Source organism: Loxodonta africana, chromosome 3, assembly GCF_030014295.1.
Source record: "Loxodonta africana isolate mLoxAfr1 chromosome 3, mLoxAfr1.hap2, whole genome shotgun sequence".
NCBI classification, from domain to species: Eukaryota; Metazoa; Chordata; class Mammalia; order Proboscidea; family Elephantidae; genus Loxodonta; species Loxodonta africana.
In genome coordinates this window covers 139,330,038-139,353,083 of record NC_087344.1, presented here as the reverse complement: position 1 = coordinate 139,353,083, position 23,046 = coordinate 139,330,038, and the positions used below count along the sequence as shown (strand labels likewise).

General features: G+C 34.9%; 1 protein-coding gene across 4 annotated transcripts in view; it reads left to right on the top strand.

Annotated features, from left to right (window-relative positions):
- PTBP2 (polypyrimidine tract binding protein 2) overlaps positions 1-23,046 on the top strand; it is an 84,470-nt gene that overhangs the window by 46,126 nt on the left and 15,298 nt on the right. For all 4 annotated transcript variants that reach the window (XM_064282229.1, XM_064282228.1, XM_064282227.1 and 1 more), the window contains exons 4-8: positions 1,741-1,913; positions 2,839-2,982; positions 8,003-8,167; positions 8,259-8,369; positions 18,802-18,997. In XM_064282229.1, coding sequence (XP_064138299.1) covers positions 1,741-1,913; positions 2,839-2,982; positions 8,003-8,167; positions 8,259-8,369; positions 18,802-18,997 — 789 coding nt within the window. The remainder of the gene's footprint in view (positions 1-1,740; positions 1,914-2,838; positions 2,983-8,002; positions 8,168-8,258; positions 8,370-18,801; positions 18,998-23,046) is intronic.

Sequence of the window (23,046 nt, the reverse complement as noted above, 5' to 3'; positions counted from 1 at the left end):
GTACTTTCTTTATAGCACTTATCACTGGAAGAAATTAACTTGCTCATGTATTAATCTGCCTCTCCCACTAGACTATAGGAACCTGTTCATCTTGTTCACTGCTGTACTCCCAGAGTCTAGATCAGTACCAGACAACATCATTAATACTCAGTAAATGTTTAAAGAATAAATGAATGAATTTTTTTTTTCCTGTGTTTTATTCATCCAGTTTTAGGCAACCTGAACACCAGTCTTTGAGTCTAAATAATGATTTATGGTAGTAAGTATCGGCTGTGATTGTGTATTGTAGTAACTTGAGAGGCTTTGTAGAGATGTGCATTCTTGGTCTCATCCCTCAAGATTTCTAATCAAGATTTTGATAAACAGCCAGGTTTATAAATCACAAGTTTAGACTGACTTGAACAATATCATTTGGAGCTAAACATTTATGGTTTAACTAAGAATGAGTTTATTTATGTTATAAAATTTAATATTTTTGTTGTTCTTATGTGCCACCTAGACAATTTTGACTCATAGCGACTGCATGCAATGGTGCAGCTGCCCCATGGGGGTGTGATTGAATGAATTTTGAGGTCATGTAGAGATGAAGATGATCTCAGGTGTATGGATTGTGCAGAATGTTTGGGAAAGTCCCATGAAGTACCTAAAGTTATATGCAAAATGGAGTACACATGTATATTCACAGTTCATGAGGGTCTTTCATTTTAGTTAGATTCTCAAAAAGACCGTTGAGTCTAAGAAGATTAAGAACCACTGATCTGGCATCGTGGATAGATTGCAAGTCCTTTAAACAAGTCCTTTCTGTATAAAGCATCACCTATTTTATTGGCGTCTTTAAAGATTTTTATCTCTGATGAAGCTTTGGAATGAAGGTAGCTATCTACTTTGTGGATTGAAATCTATCAGTTTAAAAGTCAGCATAACAATAGATTGGTGAAATTCATGAGTGATTTGTAGTATAGATAGTGACAAATATTAATTTTTAAGTAGATATGATGGTAATTAGAGGCTCCTTGTAGATAAGTCATAATGTATATTGACTGTATAATCATTTTTACAGCATTGCCTTCTTTGATCCTGCTTTTAAGTACACTAGTTTCCTTATTGAACAATTTATATTTCTCAGGTATAATACAACCTCACTTATTTTTGCCAATCCAAATTTTTCACATTTTTTCCCTCTTTATTTCTGTTAGTCTATTAAAAAACAAAAAACGTTGCCTTTGAGTTGAGTCCGACTGCTAACGACCCTATAGGGCATTGTAGAACTGCCCCATAGAGTTTTCAAGGAGCACCTGGTGGATTTGAACTGCTAACCTTTCCGTTAGCAGTTATAGCACCTAACCACTATACCACCAGGGTGCCCTAATCTTTAATAAGACAATTAAATTGCATGCTAATTGTGTTCTTTAGCTATTGGGCAATAATATCTTTATGAAACTGTTAGTTTTTTTTATGTTTTTGCTTATTTATTTTCACATGAACTGTTCAGAAACATATTACTAGACCATAATCTTAAGTAGTTGATGACAATTCCATTTACTAATAATTGGTGGGTATAATTCTCCATTCCTTTGAAAGCCCTGTTTTTTATTCCTTAGGAATGATTCAAGTACCCTCAGCTAAGTTTTTAAGTTTCTTTAAACTTTTGTTTTGCTGTTTTTCACACATATAAAGAAAAATTAATACGTTATTTCATTGTTCATATATGAAGATTGTGTTTTTTTAAATATCTTTCAGCCAATGGTAATGATAGTAAAAAATTTAAAGGAGAAGATAAAATGGATGGTGCCCCTTCTCGTGTACTTCATATTCGAAAATTACCTGGTGAAGTGACAGAAACTGAAGTTATTGCTTTAGGCTTACCTTTTGGTAAGGTGACCAACATCCTTATGCTGAAAGGAAAAAATCAGGTATACTTCTTTCAGGGCTTGTAAAATGTTAAACCTCAAACTACCCAGCAGGCATAAATCAACTATATATAGTAAAGGGTACAGCACAGTAGGTTAATTTTCTGAAAGAACATTATGAAAGTCTCAAATTGGAATTCTCTTGGTAGCTTTGTGGGAAACTACTTCTAGGGAGCCAGAATGAGTGAGTCACCGTAGTTGTCGATTCTTACCTTTTGAATTCACTTTAGGACTCTTAACTGAACAATTGTTACATCGAGGTTGTGGAAAATACAAATAAAGTATTTCTTTTATTGAGACTTTGTTCCTTGTAGTATCAGAAATTAGCAGGGGCAGTAGTACCATCTTATCCTTTAAGTTTGCCCCATGAAAATATTTATCTGGCAACATTAGAATAAATTAGTCATTAATCCTGAATATTCTTCATCGAATAGATGTGTTTACAGCGGTAGGCTCAGGTACATTAAATATGACATTTAACATCCCCTCAATATAGTTAATGTCACTAATAATCTGACACTTAATGTTTAAATTTTTTTTTCATCTCTGTTAAATTACATTGCTTTTCAAAAGCTTTGAGATCTCTTACGTTCTCTAGGTTAAGAGTGCCAAAATTGTAATGCTAGGAAATATTTTGATTTGATTTTCTCTAGTTGTGTTGTGGGGAATAAATTTATGGGGAATGGATAATCGTAGGAAAATGGAAGCAGCACATACTCAGCGTTCCTCTGAGCTTAGCTTTAACTGTATACCTAAGCTTAGTAAGGGGATTCTAATTCTACTTATTAGAACATCTAAATGCAGTTTGAAAGGTTATATTCTAGACATTGATTTTTTGTAAATCAGCTGAATAGATTACGTAGATATTGAAGTTTATTTGAATTTAATTCATAGTATTAAAATTTTTGTTATTTAAATTTTATTTCAGGCATTTTTGGAACTAGCAACAGAGGAAGCAGCTATTACTATGGTTAATTATTATTCTGCTGTGACACCTCATCTTCGTAACCAACCGATTTATATCCAGTATTCTAATCACAAAGAACTAAAGACAGATAATACATTAAACCAAGTGAGTATGTGTAGGTACATAATTGGCCTAGAATGTATTAAGAATCTCATGAACGTGTTAACAGAAAATAAAATGTTTAGCCATTCAGAAGATGTGTCTGTAGGAATTTTCTTATTTTTAAGGTATTTTCTTACAGTATGTCCCTACATGTTAAATATTACATTAATTTAGAAGGAAAATGTGTGGTCTGTTATTTTCATATGTTTTAAAGTGTTAGTGCTGTATGATTTCAGTTAAATTTTTAAAGTTCTTTTAAGGTCCTGTTCAAAAGGAATTCTAGAATAATAGCTTAATGTGTGGGGAATCGGAATGTTCTTATTCTTGTTGCAAGTTAAAATTGTTGTATACAGACTTGATGAGATAGGACTTACTAGAAAAAACTGTACAATTCTGTTTAGACTTTAAGGCATGGCATTCTGTGCATTTGGTTATTGGGCTTATACATCTTATTTTCTTATGGAAGAATTCCTATTAAAAAATGTTAATGATTTTCTTGAACAAAACCTAAGAATGGAGAATATATGAATAGATTGATTTTGTGAAAAATAGAAGATACTCGTAAATTAATATATTAAAAAAATAGTATAAGAATGCCTTTAGACCTAAATATATACAACTGCAGTAATGCTAAATCTTTAATGTTCAGAATATAGTTTTTTAGCTAATTATATCTGTTTCAGTAAAATATAAACTGTATCTGTCTTTATCTTACAGAAAACTTAATGGAAAATAATTCTGCATAGATTTTAACCTTTGAATGACTTGAAATTATTTTGATAGTTTATGAAAAATAATTATAAGAACACTACAAATCTGCGTAGTGCTCACAGGTTGTGCCCAATTTCTAGATAGCCAGGAGGCCATTAGAAAAAGGACACCAATAACTAGTATGGATTGCTCCATAAGCAAGATCTTCCCCATCAGCCTGAGCACACATTGGCACATGGAAGGTAGATTTTATTACTTAGAAGAATCAGACAGTATACAGCACGAAAAGTTCATCATGAACAGTACCTCATAGCTCAAAAGCTATCTAGGCAGAAATGACAACTCTTCCATGTACATCCAACTTTGTGCCTTGGGTGATGGGACTCTCCTACTGCTCTTCTCCCTGTGGCCAGACAGGTGCACTTAGGTGGACTGTAAGCTTAAGTTATGTGTTCCCCACCTGCACCATAGCTGAAGAGACAAAGAAAATTTCCTTTCCCAATTACTTTATACCCCTAGCCTAAGGGGCCAATTTTATCTTTTTAACGCTGCTGACAAACATCCCACTGCATCATGCCCCTTGACTTCCTGAGAAGGAGGTATGGTTAGCCCAGAATTATATCTTCTTAACCTTGCTAACAAGGAGCCCTGGTGGTGCTGTGGTTAAAAGTGCACAGCTGCTAACTGAAAGGTCAGTATTTCGAACCCACGCACCACTCTGCAGGAGAAAGATGTGGCAGTCTGCTTCTGTAAAGATTACAGCCTTGACAACCCTATGGGGCAGTTCTAATCTGTTGTATAGGATCGGTGTGAGTTTGGTTTTTAGTTTTAGCCTTGCTAACAAATATCAGGCCTCGGTGAGGGTGGTGGTTGGTTTTGGGGCCTAACGATGCTAGCAGGGAGAGGAACAGAGGCCTTCTGGCTTATCTGAAGGACTTGCTCCTCACAATGAACTTGTACATTCTTTTAACTAAAAGGTAAGACTTTTTTTTTTTTTAATTTGGTAATTTTTTTTTTTTTTAAACAAATTGTACTTCTAAGAATTTATCATGAGGAAATATGCCAAAGGAAAATAGCTTTTTATTTATAATTTAAAATGGCATTTGAAAGCCCAGTTTTATTTAAAAATATTTTTATTAATGAAATAATTCAGAACGCATTCTCCTTTATAAAGATTGAAATGAAAGGGAAGTGTAAAGAGTAAAAAGATAGGGAGTATATAGATGTATGTGAGGGAGGAGGGCTTGTATATTAAATAGGAACCGTGAAAGCTCTATTTAGAAGTTACACTTGATTAATGAACTTCAAAGAAGTATGGGAATAAACCATTTATTCTAGTCTGGATTATTCTAGACAGAGGAAACAATGCAGAGTTCCTTCTATTGAAGAAAAAAAAATTGAATTTATATTTTTAATTTTCAAAAGCCTTTTGATGTTTTTTACATTGCAGTTGGTCATGATTTACAGCTTCCCTCTGTCTTCCCTCCCTCCCTGTCTTTACTCTTTCCCCACCCCTACCCATGTGTGTGTCCTCTCTCTTCATATTTTGGAATGGACAATTAGTTTTTATTGGACTTGCATGCTTTCCTTTAGGGCAAAGTAATGGGTACTAAGTTGAGTTTCCTAGATGCCAAAGGAGGCTTTTGTTTGGGCCAGCAAAACTCCCTTTAGAGTTTTTTTTTTTTTTAAGGAGTTGCTTTTTTTAATGGTGAGATTGGGCGGAGAGGGGGAAAGAGGAGTTCACCTGTTATTAGTTAGCCAGCCTTTCCATTAGTCCCATTGTTTTCACCCTATCCTTCCTCCTGTGAACCTGCCAATTTTTAACCTGCAGCCTTTTTAGGGTTCCTGTTTGCTCCTTTGCTCTGTGACTTCTGTAAATTTGTCACCATTCATTTTCTCTATTCCAGGCATTTGATAAAAATTATTCTGAGCTAATGATGACCTTCCTCTCATCAGTATTGCATTTATTCCCTTTTATATTCATTTACAGATATTTTAATAGGGTTTTATAGTGAAAGAAAGGCAAAAGAATATGTGTCAGCCATGACGTCTTCCTCAGCCCTTCATCAAATTACCAAGTCCTATCAGTTCATTCCTTAATACCTGCCTAGTTTTCACTATCCCTCGTGCTTCTTTTATTGCTCAGACACAATCGCCTCTTGACTATATTACTGCAACAGCTCCCTTACTGATCAACTTATGTAACTTTTCCCTCTTGAGTTCTTTTCTTTTAGTGCAGCCAAGCGTCTGTCTTTCTAAAATGCTCAAATTTAAGTTGTTCCGCTGCAGCGGGTCATTTTTGAGCCCAGGATATAAGAGCCTTTTTTCTGAGATGGCCACTACTCTGTCTTCTGTCTTTTTCCCAGTCCCACCATATTTGCCTGTGCTTCTGTCCTAGAAGTAATTGTAGATCCTCTAACCTGGTGTAAGGACCCCTGGCTGTGCAGTGGCTAAAGAGCTCAGCTGCTAACAGAAAGGTTGGCAGTTCGAACTCACCAGCTGCTGTACCGGAGAAATGTGTGCAGTCTTCTTCCATGAAGATTTATAGCCTTGTAACCCTGTGGGACCGTTCTACTCTGTCCTGCAGGGTTACTGTGAGTCAGAATCAACTTGACGGCAGTGGGTTTGATTTGTGCTTTAACCTGGTGTGCTTTCTCTTGATTTCAGTCTTTTGCATATGCTGCCACTTTTACTTAGAATATTATGGTCTGCCGTCCTTTGGGCTACCTCTTGTCCCCCTCCCCACTTCTCGTGGCTAGTTGATTAATAACTTTAGGTCTCACCTTACCTTTTTCTTCCTCCAGAAAGCCACCCCCTGATTCATAGAACAGATTAGATTTGGATTGAGTGCCTTTAATGCAAATTAAAATCACAGTGAGATACTACTGTACACATACCAGATTGGCTAAAATTAAAAAGACAGGTAACACCTAGTGTTGGTGACAGCATAGAGAAGCTTGGGCTTTCATGTATTTAAGTGGTGGGAATGTAAATGGTAGAGGCATTTTGGAAAACTTAATTTATTTACTTAAGCGGGGGTATATGTGAATTCTTTGGCTCAGTAAATCCATTCCTTGTTACATACTTGAGAAAAATGTGTATACGTATGCGTATACATATGTAACAAAAGATATGTATGAGACTATATATAATAGCCATTGATGGCAACAATCCAGATGTCCAACAGCTGTGAAATATGTTATTGTGTATTCATTCAGTGGAATACCATTTGACAACAAGAATGACCAAAACCGAAAACCAAACTCATTGCTGCAATGTCAAATCTGACTTGTAGAGACCCTATAGGACAGAGTGGAACTGCCCAATAGGGTTTCCAAGGAGTGGCTGGTGGATTTGAACTGCCAGCCTTTTGGTTAGGAGCCGAGCTCTTAACCAACCACTGAGGCACCAGGGCTCCTGGAGTCCAGATACAATTAAAAAAAAAATTATTTCCTTATCAGAGAATCTGTCGAAATAATAGTTGGAAATAATAATACAGTTGTTCTAAAACATTTAATATATGATTTGATTGACAGATTTTCTAAAAAAAATAACTTTCTTCAATTCTATATGTATATTTCACATTTCAAAATCTCAGAAATTAGGATGGGTCTTAAAGTAGTTGATCTGTAATGGTTTAATTGGCAGTATGTTACTAGTCATATACAAAATAATAGTGCAATTTATAATGGTTGGTGTAATAAAATAGATACCATAAAATATATGGGAAATATCCTTCATATTATATCTTGAATAATTACTGAAAGTGTTGTGGTTTTGTACTAAAGCGTACATCAATTTCTTTCTAAAATTTCTGATATATTAGAATAGTATGAAAAAAAGGCTTATTTTACCCTGAATATTCTTCTTTTAAGGTTGTTTTAGAAATAACAACCTTTATTGGAGTTCTTTTGGATAATTCAGTAATACACTTGTGAAGTCTTTCATGACACCTGTTCTATGAAGTGACTGATGTTCAGCTGAATTTCGAGTCTTCTGAGTTTCTCTTTAAAGTATTTTCTGGTTATGTGGATCAGCCAAACTACATCTTCTTTTGAGAATAAGTTACATTGCCTATGTTTTCTTTTTCAACATTGGTTCTGAACCCTAGATAGTTGTTTTGAAGTAAATACTAGTAGAATTCTTGAATTGTACACAGACAATATTAGGCTTATAGCAGTTGCTTAAAAACTTAAAAACAGTATTAAATTTTATGCAATCTGTGTTCTAGAAGACAAATCAACTAGTAGTGTAATATGTAGCAAAGTCTGTAATGGCTCTGTTTCTAAAGTACTTTCCTTTCAATTTGTAGCGTGCTCAGGCTGTTCTTCAAGCTGTGACAGCAGTGCAGACAGCAAATACTCCTCTTAGCGGCACCACAGTTAGTGAGAGTGCAGTGACTCCAGCCCAGAGTCCAGTACTTAGAATAATTATTGACAATATGTACTACCCTGTAACACTTGATGTTCTGCACCAAGTAAGTTCGATTTAATTTGCTTGTTTACCTATAAATTAGAGAAATAGTCACCCGGTATATAAATAATATCTTAAATTTAATGTTTTAACAGATATTTTCTAAGTTTGGTGCTGTACTGAAGATAATCACATTTACAAAAAATAACCAGTTTCAAGCTTTGCTCCAGTATGGTGATCCAGTAAATGCTCAACAAGCAAAACTAGTAAGTCTAGAGATTTTTTTGAGATGGTAATATTTTTCAACGGCAAAGATGCATAGCTAATGTTATTAATACTGATCTAGCTTAACAATAGCATGTAGCCTTTTATAGGTGGTAGACATTTGTGTGAGCAAGAAATTAGAAAGCTTTTGTATTTGTCATAAAAAGAAATATGTTTATTTTTTGAAGTAGCTTAAATAAGAATTTATTCTTATCCATAATATAAAAACCAATTGCTGCCTAGTCAAATTCAATGCTTGGTGACCCCCCCCCCCGCCACCGGCAGCCCAGTGTGTGTCAGAGTAGAACTGTGCCCCATAGGATTTTCAGTGGCCAATTTTTCGGAAGTAGATCTCCAGAATTTTCTTCCCAGGTGTCTCTGGGTGGTCTCAAACCTCTAGCCTTCCTGTTAGTAGCTGAGCGTGTTAACCTTTTGCACCCCCAAGGGACTCCTATCCATAGTATAGGTTTATATTTGCATTTTTGTTAATTTGGGTGCAAAAGTTTTGTGCTCTTAAGGAGATAGTAGGGTTATGTTTTGCATGCATACCACCATGAAATTTTAAGTGATTTTCAGTAGTGAAGAGTCTTGGTAATTAACTGTTGAGATAATTTGTCTGAAATACCATATCCGTACAGATGTGGCCCAGAAGGCTGTGAAATGCTCTCGATTTACTTGAGACTATGTCTAATGTTATTTCTGTGACCTAGAACAATTGAACGAATCAGATTTAACAGAAATTTTCTTGAAGGGAGCTTACAGATTAAGGTTTTCCACTAATTACTATGTATCATTTTAGAAAGATGGAGAAATTATTTGTTACCTATATTTTTTCACTTCAGTGAGCTATAATAAGCTCACCTATGAAGAGTCCCATGTGAGTTGTAAAACATTTTAATTTTTGTATTCAAAGATAGATTTTCTGAATAGGTTTTAGTCTTAGTCAACCCATTTATCTTTTTGTTGTTGTTGTTATTGTTATATATGATTGCTAAGATACGGTGACAAGAAGCAGAATCTTCCAGTGTCATGGCTACCGTTGAAAACTGCATGTCATATCTTTACTTCCAAGTCTGTTAATTTTCTCTTTGTATATCATACTTAACTCTACCCTTGCTGTGTATCTCTTTAGTTTTTCTGTGCCATTCTATATCATTGTATATTTCTTCATTATTAAACTACTAAATCAGCTATCTTTATATACCCTTGCCTTACCCCCTCTTTTTCATTTTACTCTTCATTTGCATGTTCTACTCTTAGACTGATTATGGTCTCTGATATTGCAGTGATTTTCCACGTCTAAATTACTTGTATACAGCACAGACTATTTTTGATTATTGTTTTATTTCATTTCCAATCTCCAAATCTCATTCAAGGAAAGAAAGTAAAATTGCTTCAGGTAGTAAAAAAAGTAGAAAGGATATATCGATAATAATAGCATATTTGGAATAGTTTACCAAGTACCATTATCTCATGTTTTCTGACCACTGCTCTATATTGTAAACTGAAGAGGAATTTTTCCTGTTACAAGGGGCTGCCAAGATTTAAAGAGGTGAATTACTTGTCGTGCACTGTTGTAAGGTAGACATTTTCAGTCTACCTTTCAGATATATTTTTTCTTTCCATAATGTTGCTACTCACTGATGCCCATGCTATATAACCTAATCTTAAATTTTCTTCCTCAGACATAGGTTAACAATTAGAATTTTTCTTTCTTCAGAATGATTGTCTTTCTCCACACACCCCAGCAAGCCAACCTCAGAGATGTTTTTTTTTAATTAGTTACCAAATGTATGTGGTATGATTTGAGGTGACCTGTAGGGGACAGTCTAGAAGCCATGGTCTCCGTGGCATTTTTTATAGCTTCAAATATTTTTAAATATAGTGTACATTTTCTTAATGTAGAGTATTTTCTTTGTTGTACCTATTGTTTCCTTCTAATCCAGAGGAAGAGTATTTGTTGATATAAAGGACCAATGAAATGAAATTTGATTTGTAATTGTGCTGCATTTGAGCTGTCATTTTTATGGGGAAATTGTTTAATGTATATTTTGTCTGAATTAATGTATAATTACATTTATTATTACAATAAAGATAAAAGGTAGTATCTTTTATGTTTATTAAATACTTGAGGCTTTCGTGTAACCAATCTCAAACAGATAATAAGCATCTCAAGAGAATCCAAACTGTAATGTGACTGTATAGATGTATTCACTGAGGCCCTCTTTACAAAGATCTAAAATTATAATTCTAAGAGAATAGATGATTGTTTTAAGTTCTTGTCCTAGTGTCTGGACTCAGCTTCACTTATTAGGGAAGGAAAAAGGAGTTTGTATCCCAAACCTGCTTGTCCTAATATCTTGTAATTCATACTCCTTGGTAAAATTTATATTTTGATGACTTCAGTCATTTTCCTTCTTTATGCCTGCATCAGAGCTGTTGAGTATATGTAGAGAATAACACATAAATCTAACAGTTTGTACCAGTTTAAATTCATGAGTATCAACCACAGATAGTTGGCTTTACCCTGCTTCAGAAATCTCACCACATTCCTCTAGTCAACACATTCTTCCATATCGGATGGAAATTCCCCTTCCAACCATGTCTCTTCTGCTTATGACTTTACCTTCTACTTCACAGGAAAAAATAGAAACTATCAGATGAAAACTCAGTCAGCTTTTCTTTCAAAATCTGCAATACCCACACCTATTTTTTCTTCTGATAAAAGGCATAGTATTTTTTTTTTTTTTTTTTTTTTAACTATGTAAGACCAGGAAACCCTGGACCCAGTCCCCTTGTGCCTCCCAGGAAACTTTGCACTACCTGTCAGTCCCATTTCTCCCATATTTTTCTCTCTAGTGGCTGCTTCTTACTAGTGTTACAAGCATGCTCAAGTCTCTCCCATTTAAACTTATCCTTAACTTCTTGTATGTTCATATATCACCCTGTGTCTTCTTTCTTTTCCTGTTTATGACCAGACTTCTTATATAAGCTGTCTATGCTGTTTATACTTCTTACCTCCTTCTCATTCCTCTACCCACTGTAATTTGGTTTCTACCCTCAATTCACCTAAATTGCTCTTCCTAGTGCACCAGTGATCATTTGGAGTAGCTAAATCCCAGTAACCCTATTTAGTTCTTATACCTAACCTCTAGGTAACATTCGATAGTGCAGACCACTCTTTTTCTTAAAACTCTTCTGGTCTCTGATACACCTCACCTAGACTTATCCTGCCTCTCTGATGAGTTCTTCCTTGTCACATCCCTTCCTCTCTGCCTAGAGACTCACCTGCTCCTAAAGCTCAGGTATACCTTTGTGACTCTGACTATGCTCACATTACTTTCTCTAGCTCAGGCCTTTCCTAAGAGTCCCAGACTAGGAGCCCAGTGGGACCATAAGGTGACCTTCAAGCTTAATCAGTCCAACTCCTTACTCCCCCTCCCCCACTGCTTAACCTCTGGTGTTCCCTGTATCAATAAAGTTAAACATATGAACTTCAGTCTAGTTGGCCACCCAGAAAACATGGTCAGCCTTTATTCTTCTCCCTTCAGCCAATCACCAAATCTTACTGATTCTGGCTCCTCAGTTTTTGTTGAATATTCTTGTCTTCAACTCTGCTACTAACCTAGTCTAAGCCAGTGCTACTCAAAGTATTGATCTCTGTTGCTATAAGGAACTTGTGTTAACCGTACAAGTCAGCACACTTACAGCTACAGCATGTTTAGCATTGATGTTGATTTAAATTTCGGCATAAACTCCTAATCTTCATGCATTGTGATCCAGGCTTCCGGTAAGGCTGCACACCACTTTGCCTTCTTCTCCCACATTCATTATTTTTCCAGAGTGGTAAGAATTATCTCAACTTAAAGTCATATTACTTCCATTCTTAATGCCCTTCAGTGACTGACTTTTGCCCTTAGGATAAAATCTACTGCCTTAACATGGTTTACAAGGCCTCTGTAATCAATATTCAGCATGCCTCTCCAGTCTCAGCTCCTACCTCTTTACCTGTGCTGGACTTCTTTAAATAGCTTATATCTATCCTGTGTTTCTCTGTTCTGTCAGATTTTCAACTTGCTATTATTATGGTTTTGCTAGTAATTTGCTAGTAGTGTGTTTTCTCTTTACCTCCTTAGCCCAGCTCCTGTTGTTATCTTCCTCTTTCAGTTAAGTGAAACTGTGAGAGCCAGAACTGGACAGGACTGTGTTGCTTTTCTGGGTCTTGCAGATTTTCCGCCATTGACAGGGTGCAGCCTTACCACTTTTCTGTTGTTCTTTTAAGTGGAAAAACATTTGTGTTTTCCTTCTCTGACAGGTTTCTGCCTTACGCAGGTTTCAGCTTTTGCAGGTTTTACTGTATAAGGTCAGAAGTCACATCTCAGAGTGGTCTTCCATGACCTTTTAACTAGATTGATCCCTTCCTTTCTTAATTCTTATTGCCACACATCAATTATATGTTAAATGTAGTTTCTCTTGGCCAATTGTTACATAAAGTATCATGTCCACTTTGTTTTTTGATACGTTCCTGGCACAAGGTATGGCATACTTTAGATAGTAGGAAGTTCTTTATCTTGTGTCAAAACTTTCCCAATGCCTAGTGTGCTGTATATCTCTTCTGCTCTTCAACTATCAGTGTGTGTCTCAGCATATTATAAAATGAGTTGGTTCTAAACTCAGATTTTTAGACTTGTTAAAACAATGGAGGTTATGTAACATTATAGGCAAGAAATAATTTGAGAAGAGAATCTCAATTTTCTCTCGGCTTCTAATGATAGTTTTTTAAATGGATGAGAGATTTCAAAATATCTCTTATTAAGCAGTGAGAATCCATTTAGCATGCAAAAAGTACCTTTCAGGTTTTGAGAAAGAGAATTTATAGTGTTCTTCAAAGTATGGTCCAGAGACCACCTTTATTCTTGTCATTAGAGATGGTACTCCTGGGTCACCTTAGCTCCCATATCAGATTATTGGGCTTTGGGGCACAGTACTCTTTTTTTTTTTTTCAGAAAGCACTGGGAGTCAGTGCTGTTTAAAGACAGCTTTGAGTGACAGAGCCAACCGAATTCTTCCCATTCACTAGTTATCTAATCTTTGGCAAGTACTTTCAGTTAATTTTTTTTTTTCCTTCTAGCATTTTGCTTTTTAAGACAGTAGCAATTTAGGAAAAAGAAGATTAATGATATTTATTATGAGGGTTGGGGGCAGGAGCCAATTATCTCCTTTATTTGTCCTTTGGTTAATATGTATTATATTCCAGTCTCTTAATAATCTCTTCAGTCAGCAGCAAAAGATATTGTTTATATTGAAAAGTCGACATTCAGGATGATAATCTCAAGTCATAGTAATGGTCGTAATTATCAGATAAAAAGTAAATGTTTTATATGATCCTCATATTTATTACAATAAGAAAACCCCCTAATTTTTTTTAGAAAGTCTTGTTTATTGGTAAGCACTTCATTGGACAAAGATAACCCTTTCTTTGGCTTTCTAGTTGAGGTGTTACAGTTCTGTTGTTGTTGAAATATTGTGAGTTTATTCACATACATCAGCAGTTCACGAATTGGGCAACAACCAAACTGAAAATGGTTGGAAGTTCTGAAGAAAGAGTGGAAAAAGCTTTTGTAGAATAAATGAGGAAGCAAAGCTAGATTTAAACATGATTGGCTGGAACTGGTTGTTGTTGTTAGGTGCTGTCGAGTCAGCTTCGACTCATAGCGACCCTGTGTACAACAGAACGAAACACTGCCTGGCCCTGAGCCATCCTTAAAATTGTTGTTATGCTTGAGCTCATTGTTGCAGCCACTGTGTCAATCCACCTCGTTGAGGGTCTTCCTCTTTTCCGCTGACCCTGTACTCTGCCAAGCATGATGTACTTCTCCAGGGCCTGATCCCTCCTGACAACATGTCCAAATTATGTAAGACTCACTCTCGCCATCCTATTTCTAAGGAGCATTGTGGTTATACTTCTTCTAAGACAAATCTGTTTGTTGTTTTGGCAGTCCGTGGTATATTCAGTATTCTTCGCCAACACCACAATTCAAAGGTGTCAATTCTTCATTCTTCCTTATCCATTGTCCAGCTTTCACATGCATATGATGCGACTGAAAATACCATGGTTTGGGTTAGGCGCACGTTAGTCTTCAAGGTGACATCTTTGCTCTTCAACACTTAGAAGAGGTCCTTTGCAGCGGATTCACCCAATGCAACGCATCTTTTGATTTCTTGACTGCTGCTTCCATGGCTGTTGATTGTGGATCCAAGTAAAATGAAATCCTTGATAACTTCAACCTTTCTTCCTTTTATCATGATGTTCCTTATTGGTCCAGTTGTGAGGATTTTTGTTTTCTTTATGCTGAGGTCAAATCCATACTGAAGGCTGTGGTCTTTGATCGTCATTAGTAAGTGCTTCAAGTCCTCTTCACTTTCAGCAAGCAAGCTTGTGTCATCTGCATAACGCAGGTTGTTAATGAGTCTTCCTCCAGTCCAGATGCCCCGTTCTTCTTCATATAGTCTGGCTTCTCATATTATTTGTTCAGCATACAGATTGAATAGGTATGGTGAAAGAATATCACCCTGACACACACCTTTCCTGACTTTAAACCAATCGGTATCCCCTTGTTCTGTCCGAACAACTGCCTCTTGATCTATGTAAAGGTTCCTCATGAGCACAATTCAGTGTTCTGGAATTCTCATTCTTCGCAACGTTATCCATAATTTGTTATGATCCACACAGTCAAATGCCTTTGCATAGTCAATGAAACACAGGTAAACATCCTTCTGGTATTCTCTGCTTTCAGCCAGGATCCATCTGACATCATCAGTGATATCCCCGGTACCACGTCCTCTTCTGAAACCAGCCTGAATTTCTGACAATTCCCTGTTGATATACTGCTGCAGCTGTTTTTGAATGATCCTCCAGCAAAATTTTGCTTGCGTATGATATTAATGATATTCTATAATTTCCACATTTGGTTGGATCACCTTTCTTGGGAATAGGCATAACTATGGATCTCTTCCAGTCAGTTGGCCAGGAAGCTGTCTTCCATATTTCTTGACATAGACCAGTGAGCACCTCCAGCACTGCATCCGTTTGTTGAAACATCTCAACTGATATTCCATCAATTCCTGGAGCCTTGTTTTTCGCCAGTGCCTTCAGAACAGCTTAGACTTCTTCCTTCAATACCATCGGTTCCTGATCATATGCTACCTCCTGAAATGGCTGAACATTGACTAGTTCTTTTTGGAACTGGAACCTAACCTTACTTGAGTTGAGGGGCTTGTTTTTAGCTGATTTGGTAACTACTGATTGGCCATTGATGATTCTTTCTTACCCACTTTTCATTGCTTCACGTAATTCTTTGAGAGAACTAATAAAATTTATCCTTTCTTATTTTCTTAGACAAAGATTCTCCTTGACACCTGCTTAATTCTTTTTACCTTTGTAGTGTTTAGAATCTATGTCTTCCATGTTCATATGGTTGGAAGCTACTGATGATTGAAACCATTGATTTTGCATGAGCTACTAGTCTGAGGTTATTTTATTACTTTGACAAATAATTAGTCTGAAGTATTTTATTGATGTTATAAAACCATTTTTACATTCTGAATTTTGATGATTTTTTCATGACTACTAAAAATTAAGTTAGTTATTTAGGGATTTGGAGCTTAAGATTTCCTTGAGCATCTGTTAAATCTGTGACCCCCTTTCCCTCTGCAACCATCTCCTCAAAAAAAGTAAGATATGTAAATAAATGGTAACAAACGTTGAGATAAAATTGGAAGTTTTCTTGTGGCTTTCTGCATTTTTGATCCATATCCAGTGTATCATTGTGCTGCTTTAAGTGTTCGTTCTGTGTCTACAACCTATTCCCTGAGTTTTGATTATATTATATTATTATTTTAGCTAAATCCTATATTTACTATGAAAATTTTTTTCATGATTGTTTTTACTTGCTCCCTAAACTTTCCCTATGAATAGATGTATTTGATTGGTCTTTCTGTAAATTATCTTTTGTTTTTACTGTCAGAAAATCTTTACTCCAGCGGTATCATTGCATTCCTGATTGCTAAAATACAGGACTGATTGTGTGCTACTGTTATTTCCTGGGATTTTGAGTGTGAAGTGAGACTGCTTACAGTGAGATTGCATATATATATTCTAATCTAATTTTTCTTCTTACCTTATTTGTTCATGGTCACCTTAGTTCAGACTATTGAAAATGCCTAGGTTCCTATTTTCTTGCATCTTCAGCTTCTACTCTTTTTCTCTTGCTAACAGGTTTTTAATTTGCATATTAACTATTTGCTGATATCTCTAGATTTTACAATGCAGGTATACTGTGTAAATTCCACCTACATAAAGATTTTTTTTTTTAATTGAAAGGGAAAAAATCAAAATAGAGGGCTTTTTAAAAATCGGCACATTCATTCTAGACATTTGGCAGGGTCAACCAGCCTTAGTATTGCTTGGAAAGAACTCAGCCCAAAGAAATTGCACTTATGTTATTGTTAATTTAGTAATTTTAGGTCAGTGTTTTAACATTAACTTGAACACTGACTCAAAGCCAGGTCTGTTTTTCCAAGATAACATTTTTCCTTTGATAGTATCAGTTACCTAAGAGTAAATTTTTGCTCCTCATCTTTTGATACTTGCATATTTCATTGAGACACAGATTTTATTACTTCTCTCATATTTCCACTATAGGAATGCTGCAAAGGTAAATGAATACCTATTTTCAGTGCTTTTATTGCCTTTACAGCAGGGTATTGAATTCATAATTATGTTATTCTCACTAATAGAGTTGATACTTGGCTTCCATTCTTATGTGGTGGTAGGTGCCTTGCCTGACCCAAGTGTATTTCAGACCCTGAGAGGTATGTAGTTCCTTTAGTTGAATTTTCACCAGTACTCTTTTGAAATGGATGAACTTATGTTAAAAATTCAGGAATTATTTTTAGGTTAGTTCTTAGGTTGATAAATATATAAAGTTTAATTTTGTATATTAAGAGAAAGCAGTTTATATTTCCAGAGTGGGAATATTTGAAGGCATTATAAGTTTTTACGTACATTAGTAGCTATAGAAGCTTACTTTCTCCATAACAAGACACTCCTGGTTTTAATTATGTTTCAGTTATTTTCCATAGTCAACCATATGACAATTAAAATAATCATACTGAAGTAATATAAAAGTTATCTTGCAAACATCCAGTATATGACCAAAAATATTTGGTCTGATGTTAAGTCTACTGTTAACACAGTTCTGGATTTACTTTTACATGCCTAATGGATTTCGGACTAGGTAAAACATCAGATTTGATCCCTTTGTCTGCTGTTACCAGAAGTGTTGTTTGATTTCACAGTGATTCATAGAGCTAAGCATGTTCTTCATTTTTGAGCTGTTGTATTATTGCAGTAAATGTTGTATTATTCTAATGAAGAATTAACAGTATATTACCTTGTTCTCTAGTTTGTTCCAGGCTTGTATCCAGCTAGTCTAGAAATGGTGACTATATAGGAGCAGAATAAAACATAATAATCATGACAGCAGTATTTTCTTAGTTCTTTATAATTCGTGATGTACTTTCATTCACATATGTGATTTTATTTGATCCTCACAGTAACCTTGTGAGGAAGCATGGCAGCCATTATCATCTGTTTCCAGATTAAGAAATTGAGATTCATAGAGAGGCTAAGTAACTTGTTCAAGATGACCTCATTGAGTCCAGACTTCCAGCTCTATACCTGGCACTCTTTTATCCCAGAACTTCACTGAAATAGTATTAGATTTGCCAATTTCCTCTAGTTATTTTGGTTCAGATTGAACACCTGAGGTTCTAATATCTGTTCAGTTTCAGGGAAATTGCTGTTATGCACCACAGTGATACTTACTTCGTTTGAGCCAGCCTCATATAGTGTGGCATTAAAAAGACGTTACTTTATAACTGTACCAATTCATATGAGTACTGCCATCCACCAAAAATACATATATATATGTATAAAATCGAAACTTGTGGAGACCGTGGTAGAGCCAACTATATATTTGTGTCCCTCATTAATTTTTTAAATTATACTATTTGCAGCTTTTAGATTTTTTAATTAAAAATATTATAATGGATGCTCAACTGGTTATATTTTAGATTTAAGTAGCACTTTCTATTAAAGAGTGCTACTTAAATCTTAAAAAAAATATAACGACTCAACGGCAACGGGTTTTCTATTAAAGAAGATAGTATTTGGTGGTAACTAAAAAGTCGGAGCCAACTCGATGGCAGCTAACAAACACAGCAAAGTATGATGTGTGAAATTTGGTCACTTTCCTGATGGCATTTTTTATGTACAGGTTTTTGTTGTTGGGTTTTATTATCAAATCTTTACTTTTTCCTAATTTTAATGCCTTATTTAAGATTGCTGACATACATAATTCCCTTTTACAGGCCCTAGATGGTCAGAATATTTATAATGCTTGCTGTACCCTAAGGATTGATTTTTCCAAACTTGTGAATTTGAATGTAAAATACAACAATGATAAAAGTAGGGATTATACTCGACCTGATCTTCCATCCGGAGATGGGCAACCTGCATTGGACCCAGCTATTGCTGCAGCATTTGCCAAGGAAACATCTCTTTTAGGTATGATTTTTAATGTCTATACCACTTTTCTCCCATTTTACCAAAAGGGAAAGTGCCTGTTAAACTCCAGTAAGTATAATGAATTCTGCATTTTGGTAGTTAACAGATTGTGTTAAGTTTTATGGGTTTTGTTTTTCTCAGGTGAGAAAGCTGATGAATGCTGTTAAGAGAAAAATGTAGCGTTCTTCATAAGTGTAATTAAAAGTATATCCTCTTTATTCCTTTCTTCACCCTCACCTTTTTGTTCTGTACCATTCTCCACAAACAAAAGAAGAAAAGCTCTAACGAAGAAATTCTTCAGACTTCTTAATGTAATATTTACACTTCAGACTTGATGTTTATGTGACCATGTGCGTATACTTTAGGACTAATCTGGTTGTTTTAATTTAATGTTACATAGAAACAGTGAAGTGTGAAAAGACAAAATATATATAATAGGAGGAGACACATGGGTTTTTTTGAAGCATATTACAGCCTCTCTTAAAAAAACAAATTAGAATTTTCTATAGAGATTATTTTGCTGTTCATTTTGTCTTAATTATTTATATTTCACTCTGTTCTACAATGATTTTAAACCACCTAACAAAAATACAGTGCAAAAATATACAAATAAGAGTTGATGGAGTTGAGATGAAGAAAAAATAAGGGGAAATGTTATTTTGTAAGTAAAACGAGTAAAGTGATGATTATACCTTAAGATGAAACTATATAGTTTCCTTTTATTTGATGAGTTTGGGAAATTGTTTTTTGATTTCTGACATTTGTAAGGTTGTATTTTAAATGAGGGTTTCTATCCATACGGACTGTGAGACTGATGAGTCACAAACTAGCTCTTAGTTTATGTCCATCAATAAAAAAGAAAATGCATTATAATTAATTCTTAGAAATATATATTAATTTTGAGGGCATGTGGAGCCCTGGTGGCACAGTGGTTAAGAGCTCTGCTGCTAACCAAAAGATCAGCAGTTTGAATCCAACAGCCACTCCTTGGAAACCCTATGGGGCAATTCTGCTCTGTCCTATAGGGTCCCTGTGAGTTGGAATCAACTTGATGTCAATAGGCTTGGTTTTGTTTTTTTTAACAATAAGCCCTTTTAGTTAGCAGTAGAGCTCTTAACCGCTGCACCACCAGGGCTGTTTTTAACAATAGTGCTGTCCATTTGTATGACATACATAAGTGATGCATCTATGAAGAGAGACACCATAACACACAAGAAAAACAATTGATATTTGAAGTTAATGCTAGTGACTTAAACAAAACTGATCCCTTATTCTAATTTTTTGAGTAATCTAGCACAGGTCATAGCTATTTATCACAATTATAACAGATGCTTTAGGGTTGATAACAGTCTTTGTGAAAGAATCTGGGTCTCTAATTGGTTTGGTTTAAGCCTTATTTCCCTCATCTCAGCTCAAAAATTATTAATATTGATTATTTTATAGTGTATAATTTTTAAAGACACCATCTAAGGGTGAGAAAATAGTGAATTATATATGGCCCTTATAACTACTACTATAGATTGTTAAATTCTTTGCTGAGAGAGATTGTATTATTTTTATAGAAAAGACTCAACATTTACTGAGTAGCTTCTGGGTCTGCTGGGCAGATCTGCACTAACAGATACATCATTTAATCCTTACAGTAGCCAAATGAAATAGTTGATGGCATCTGGATTTTACATGCAGTTTCTGAGAGGTTTACAAATTCACACGCAGCTCATTAAAGTAACAAAGATAATAATAGCAAGGTACTCCAGCTGGCATCAGGCATATGCCCCTACTTCGTAAGAACACACGCCCATCACTACCTAAGACTTCAAGGAGTCCATCTGGATATATTTAGATGTGTTTGTTTATGTTTGGAACTTGGGTGTAGGCATGGCTAGGAGTCACTTGGACACTTCTAGGAAATTCTACAGTTTTTCTCTGCAATCTCATGGCCTTCATGTAATTTTTTAAAATGTAAGAGCAAGTCTTTCTCAAAAACAATTTTGAAGCCTTGGCACACGTAACTTCTATCTTGCCCCCTGTGCTTTTATTCATTTTTCAAGGATTCTGTGTTTTTACGTTAAAAGCATATAAGTAATTTGCTCAGTTCTTAATAAGTTATATAGCATATCTTTGATTTATATGGCATTATCTTTGAGCTCTGTGTTGAATTTTTTAATGTAATGCATTTTTGTTTCTACATCTGTGCCTGATAAGAAAAAAGACGGTTTTGTGGTGCTCCTTTGAAAATATGGTGAATTTACATCCTTTACTGGATGTTGGAAACCCTCGTGGCGTAGCGGTTAATAGCTGCAGCTGCTAACGAAAAGGTCATCGGTTCGAATCCACCAGGTGCTTCTTGGAAACCCTATGGGGCAGTTATACTCTGTCCTTTGGGGTCAGTATGAGTCAGAATCAACTCAACGGCAACGGGTTTGGTTTGGTTTGGGTTTACTGGATGTCGTCATCTTTTTTCCCTTTTTAATGATTTCATATCTTGTTGTAACTGGGCTTTTTATTTTAAATATTCTCAAATAGTTTTTGGAAGTAAGTTACAAGTTTTGAAAACCAAATAGCGGACACTTTCGTTTTGATAATTCACAAAAGATAACCACTCTTAAATTTTGTTAATATTGCTTCTCACTTTTTCTTTTAGTCAGTATATCTATGTATTTTTGTATAAAATTAAAATCACACCATGTTTGCAACTTCGTGTTGTATTTTACTGTAACTGTCATGTTATAAACTAACATGAATGATATATGAGAGGAGCTGTCCTGACACTGTATTATTTTTATTTGATAGGAAAGTGTCTAGTTATTATTTTAACTTTATTACTTTAAGAGCTAGTTTGATCTTTTTAAATGCTTGTTAGGCATTTGCCGTTCTTCTTTGCATTAGCTGTTCACATTCTTTCTGTTGAGATGTATAGTAATTCCTGTAAAATACTTATTAAGGATATTATGTTCATATTTGATGGGAGGTGAGTCTTCAAATTTATTTCTTTTGGACATTTTTTAAAAATTATTTTTAAATCTCAATCCAAAAGTATCAATTTACCAGACATTAAGATAAAGTTATCACATACTTAGGGGATATTTGTGATCTTTCTGAGTAACCGGTTACTGTATTTGTTTTTAAAGAAGTCTTCAAAAGCTCTTTACAGTGACATTCAGAATTGTAGTAGTGAGGTCGTTCCTCCTGGAATGATGACTAAATCTTTCCTATATTTCTTTGCCTCAATTTAATTAGCCTGGTCACTTCAAAGTAAAATTAAACTAGTATTGATTGGATTCATTTTCAGATGAGTCTGCTACAAATAGTACTTGTTTTAAAATGAAGTAATTGGGAGAGTATCCTTTTATTTCAAAGATTTTATAAAAACAAATGCAAGGTTACACTTTCTTATACTAAGTATTTAGAGGGAAATTACCTTATATGATTTTCATAGCCACTTCACTAAATTTACTTACTTAGAATCAGTGTTATAAATGTTAATTGATTTATTTTGCATGGTACTTTCTTAACACTAACACTTACACTTGGTTTCTCTGCTTTTCTCTTTTAATGCTAGCGATCACAGTATCCCAGAAAATGTAATTTATTTAAAAAAGGGAGACTTTCAGTGCTTTGTAATTAGTTAGAAATCTGACATCTAAATACATTATCATAGACCTGGCAGACTATTAGTCATTCACGTATTCTGCTTCAAAGAACAAGGTGATCAAAAAATCCTTGAGATTTTATAAATTGAGATAACATTATAATGATCATTTTATCATGTTTAAGCGGTGTAGTTAATTTATTAAGGGGTGGATTACTTTGAAAAATTGCCAGAAATAATTTTTGGTGATTGTGTTGTCTACATTAAAAGAAAATTAAGGCAGATAATACCTATGAATACTTATTTTAGAACTTTATATGTAATTAAGTTGAATAAAGTAGCACACATTCCCATGATACAGTCTAAACAGAAAGGCAAAGAAAGCTTTTTGTGGGAAATCTGTTAACATTTAAATAATTAATAGGGAATAAATATAAAAAAAAAAGTAAACATTTAA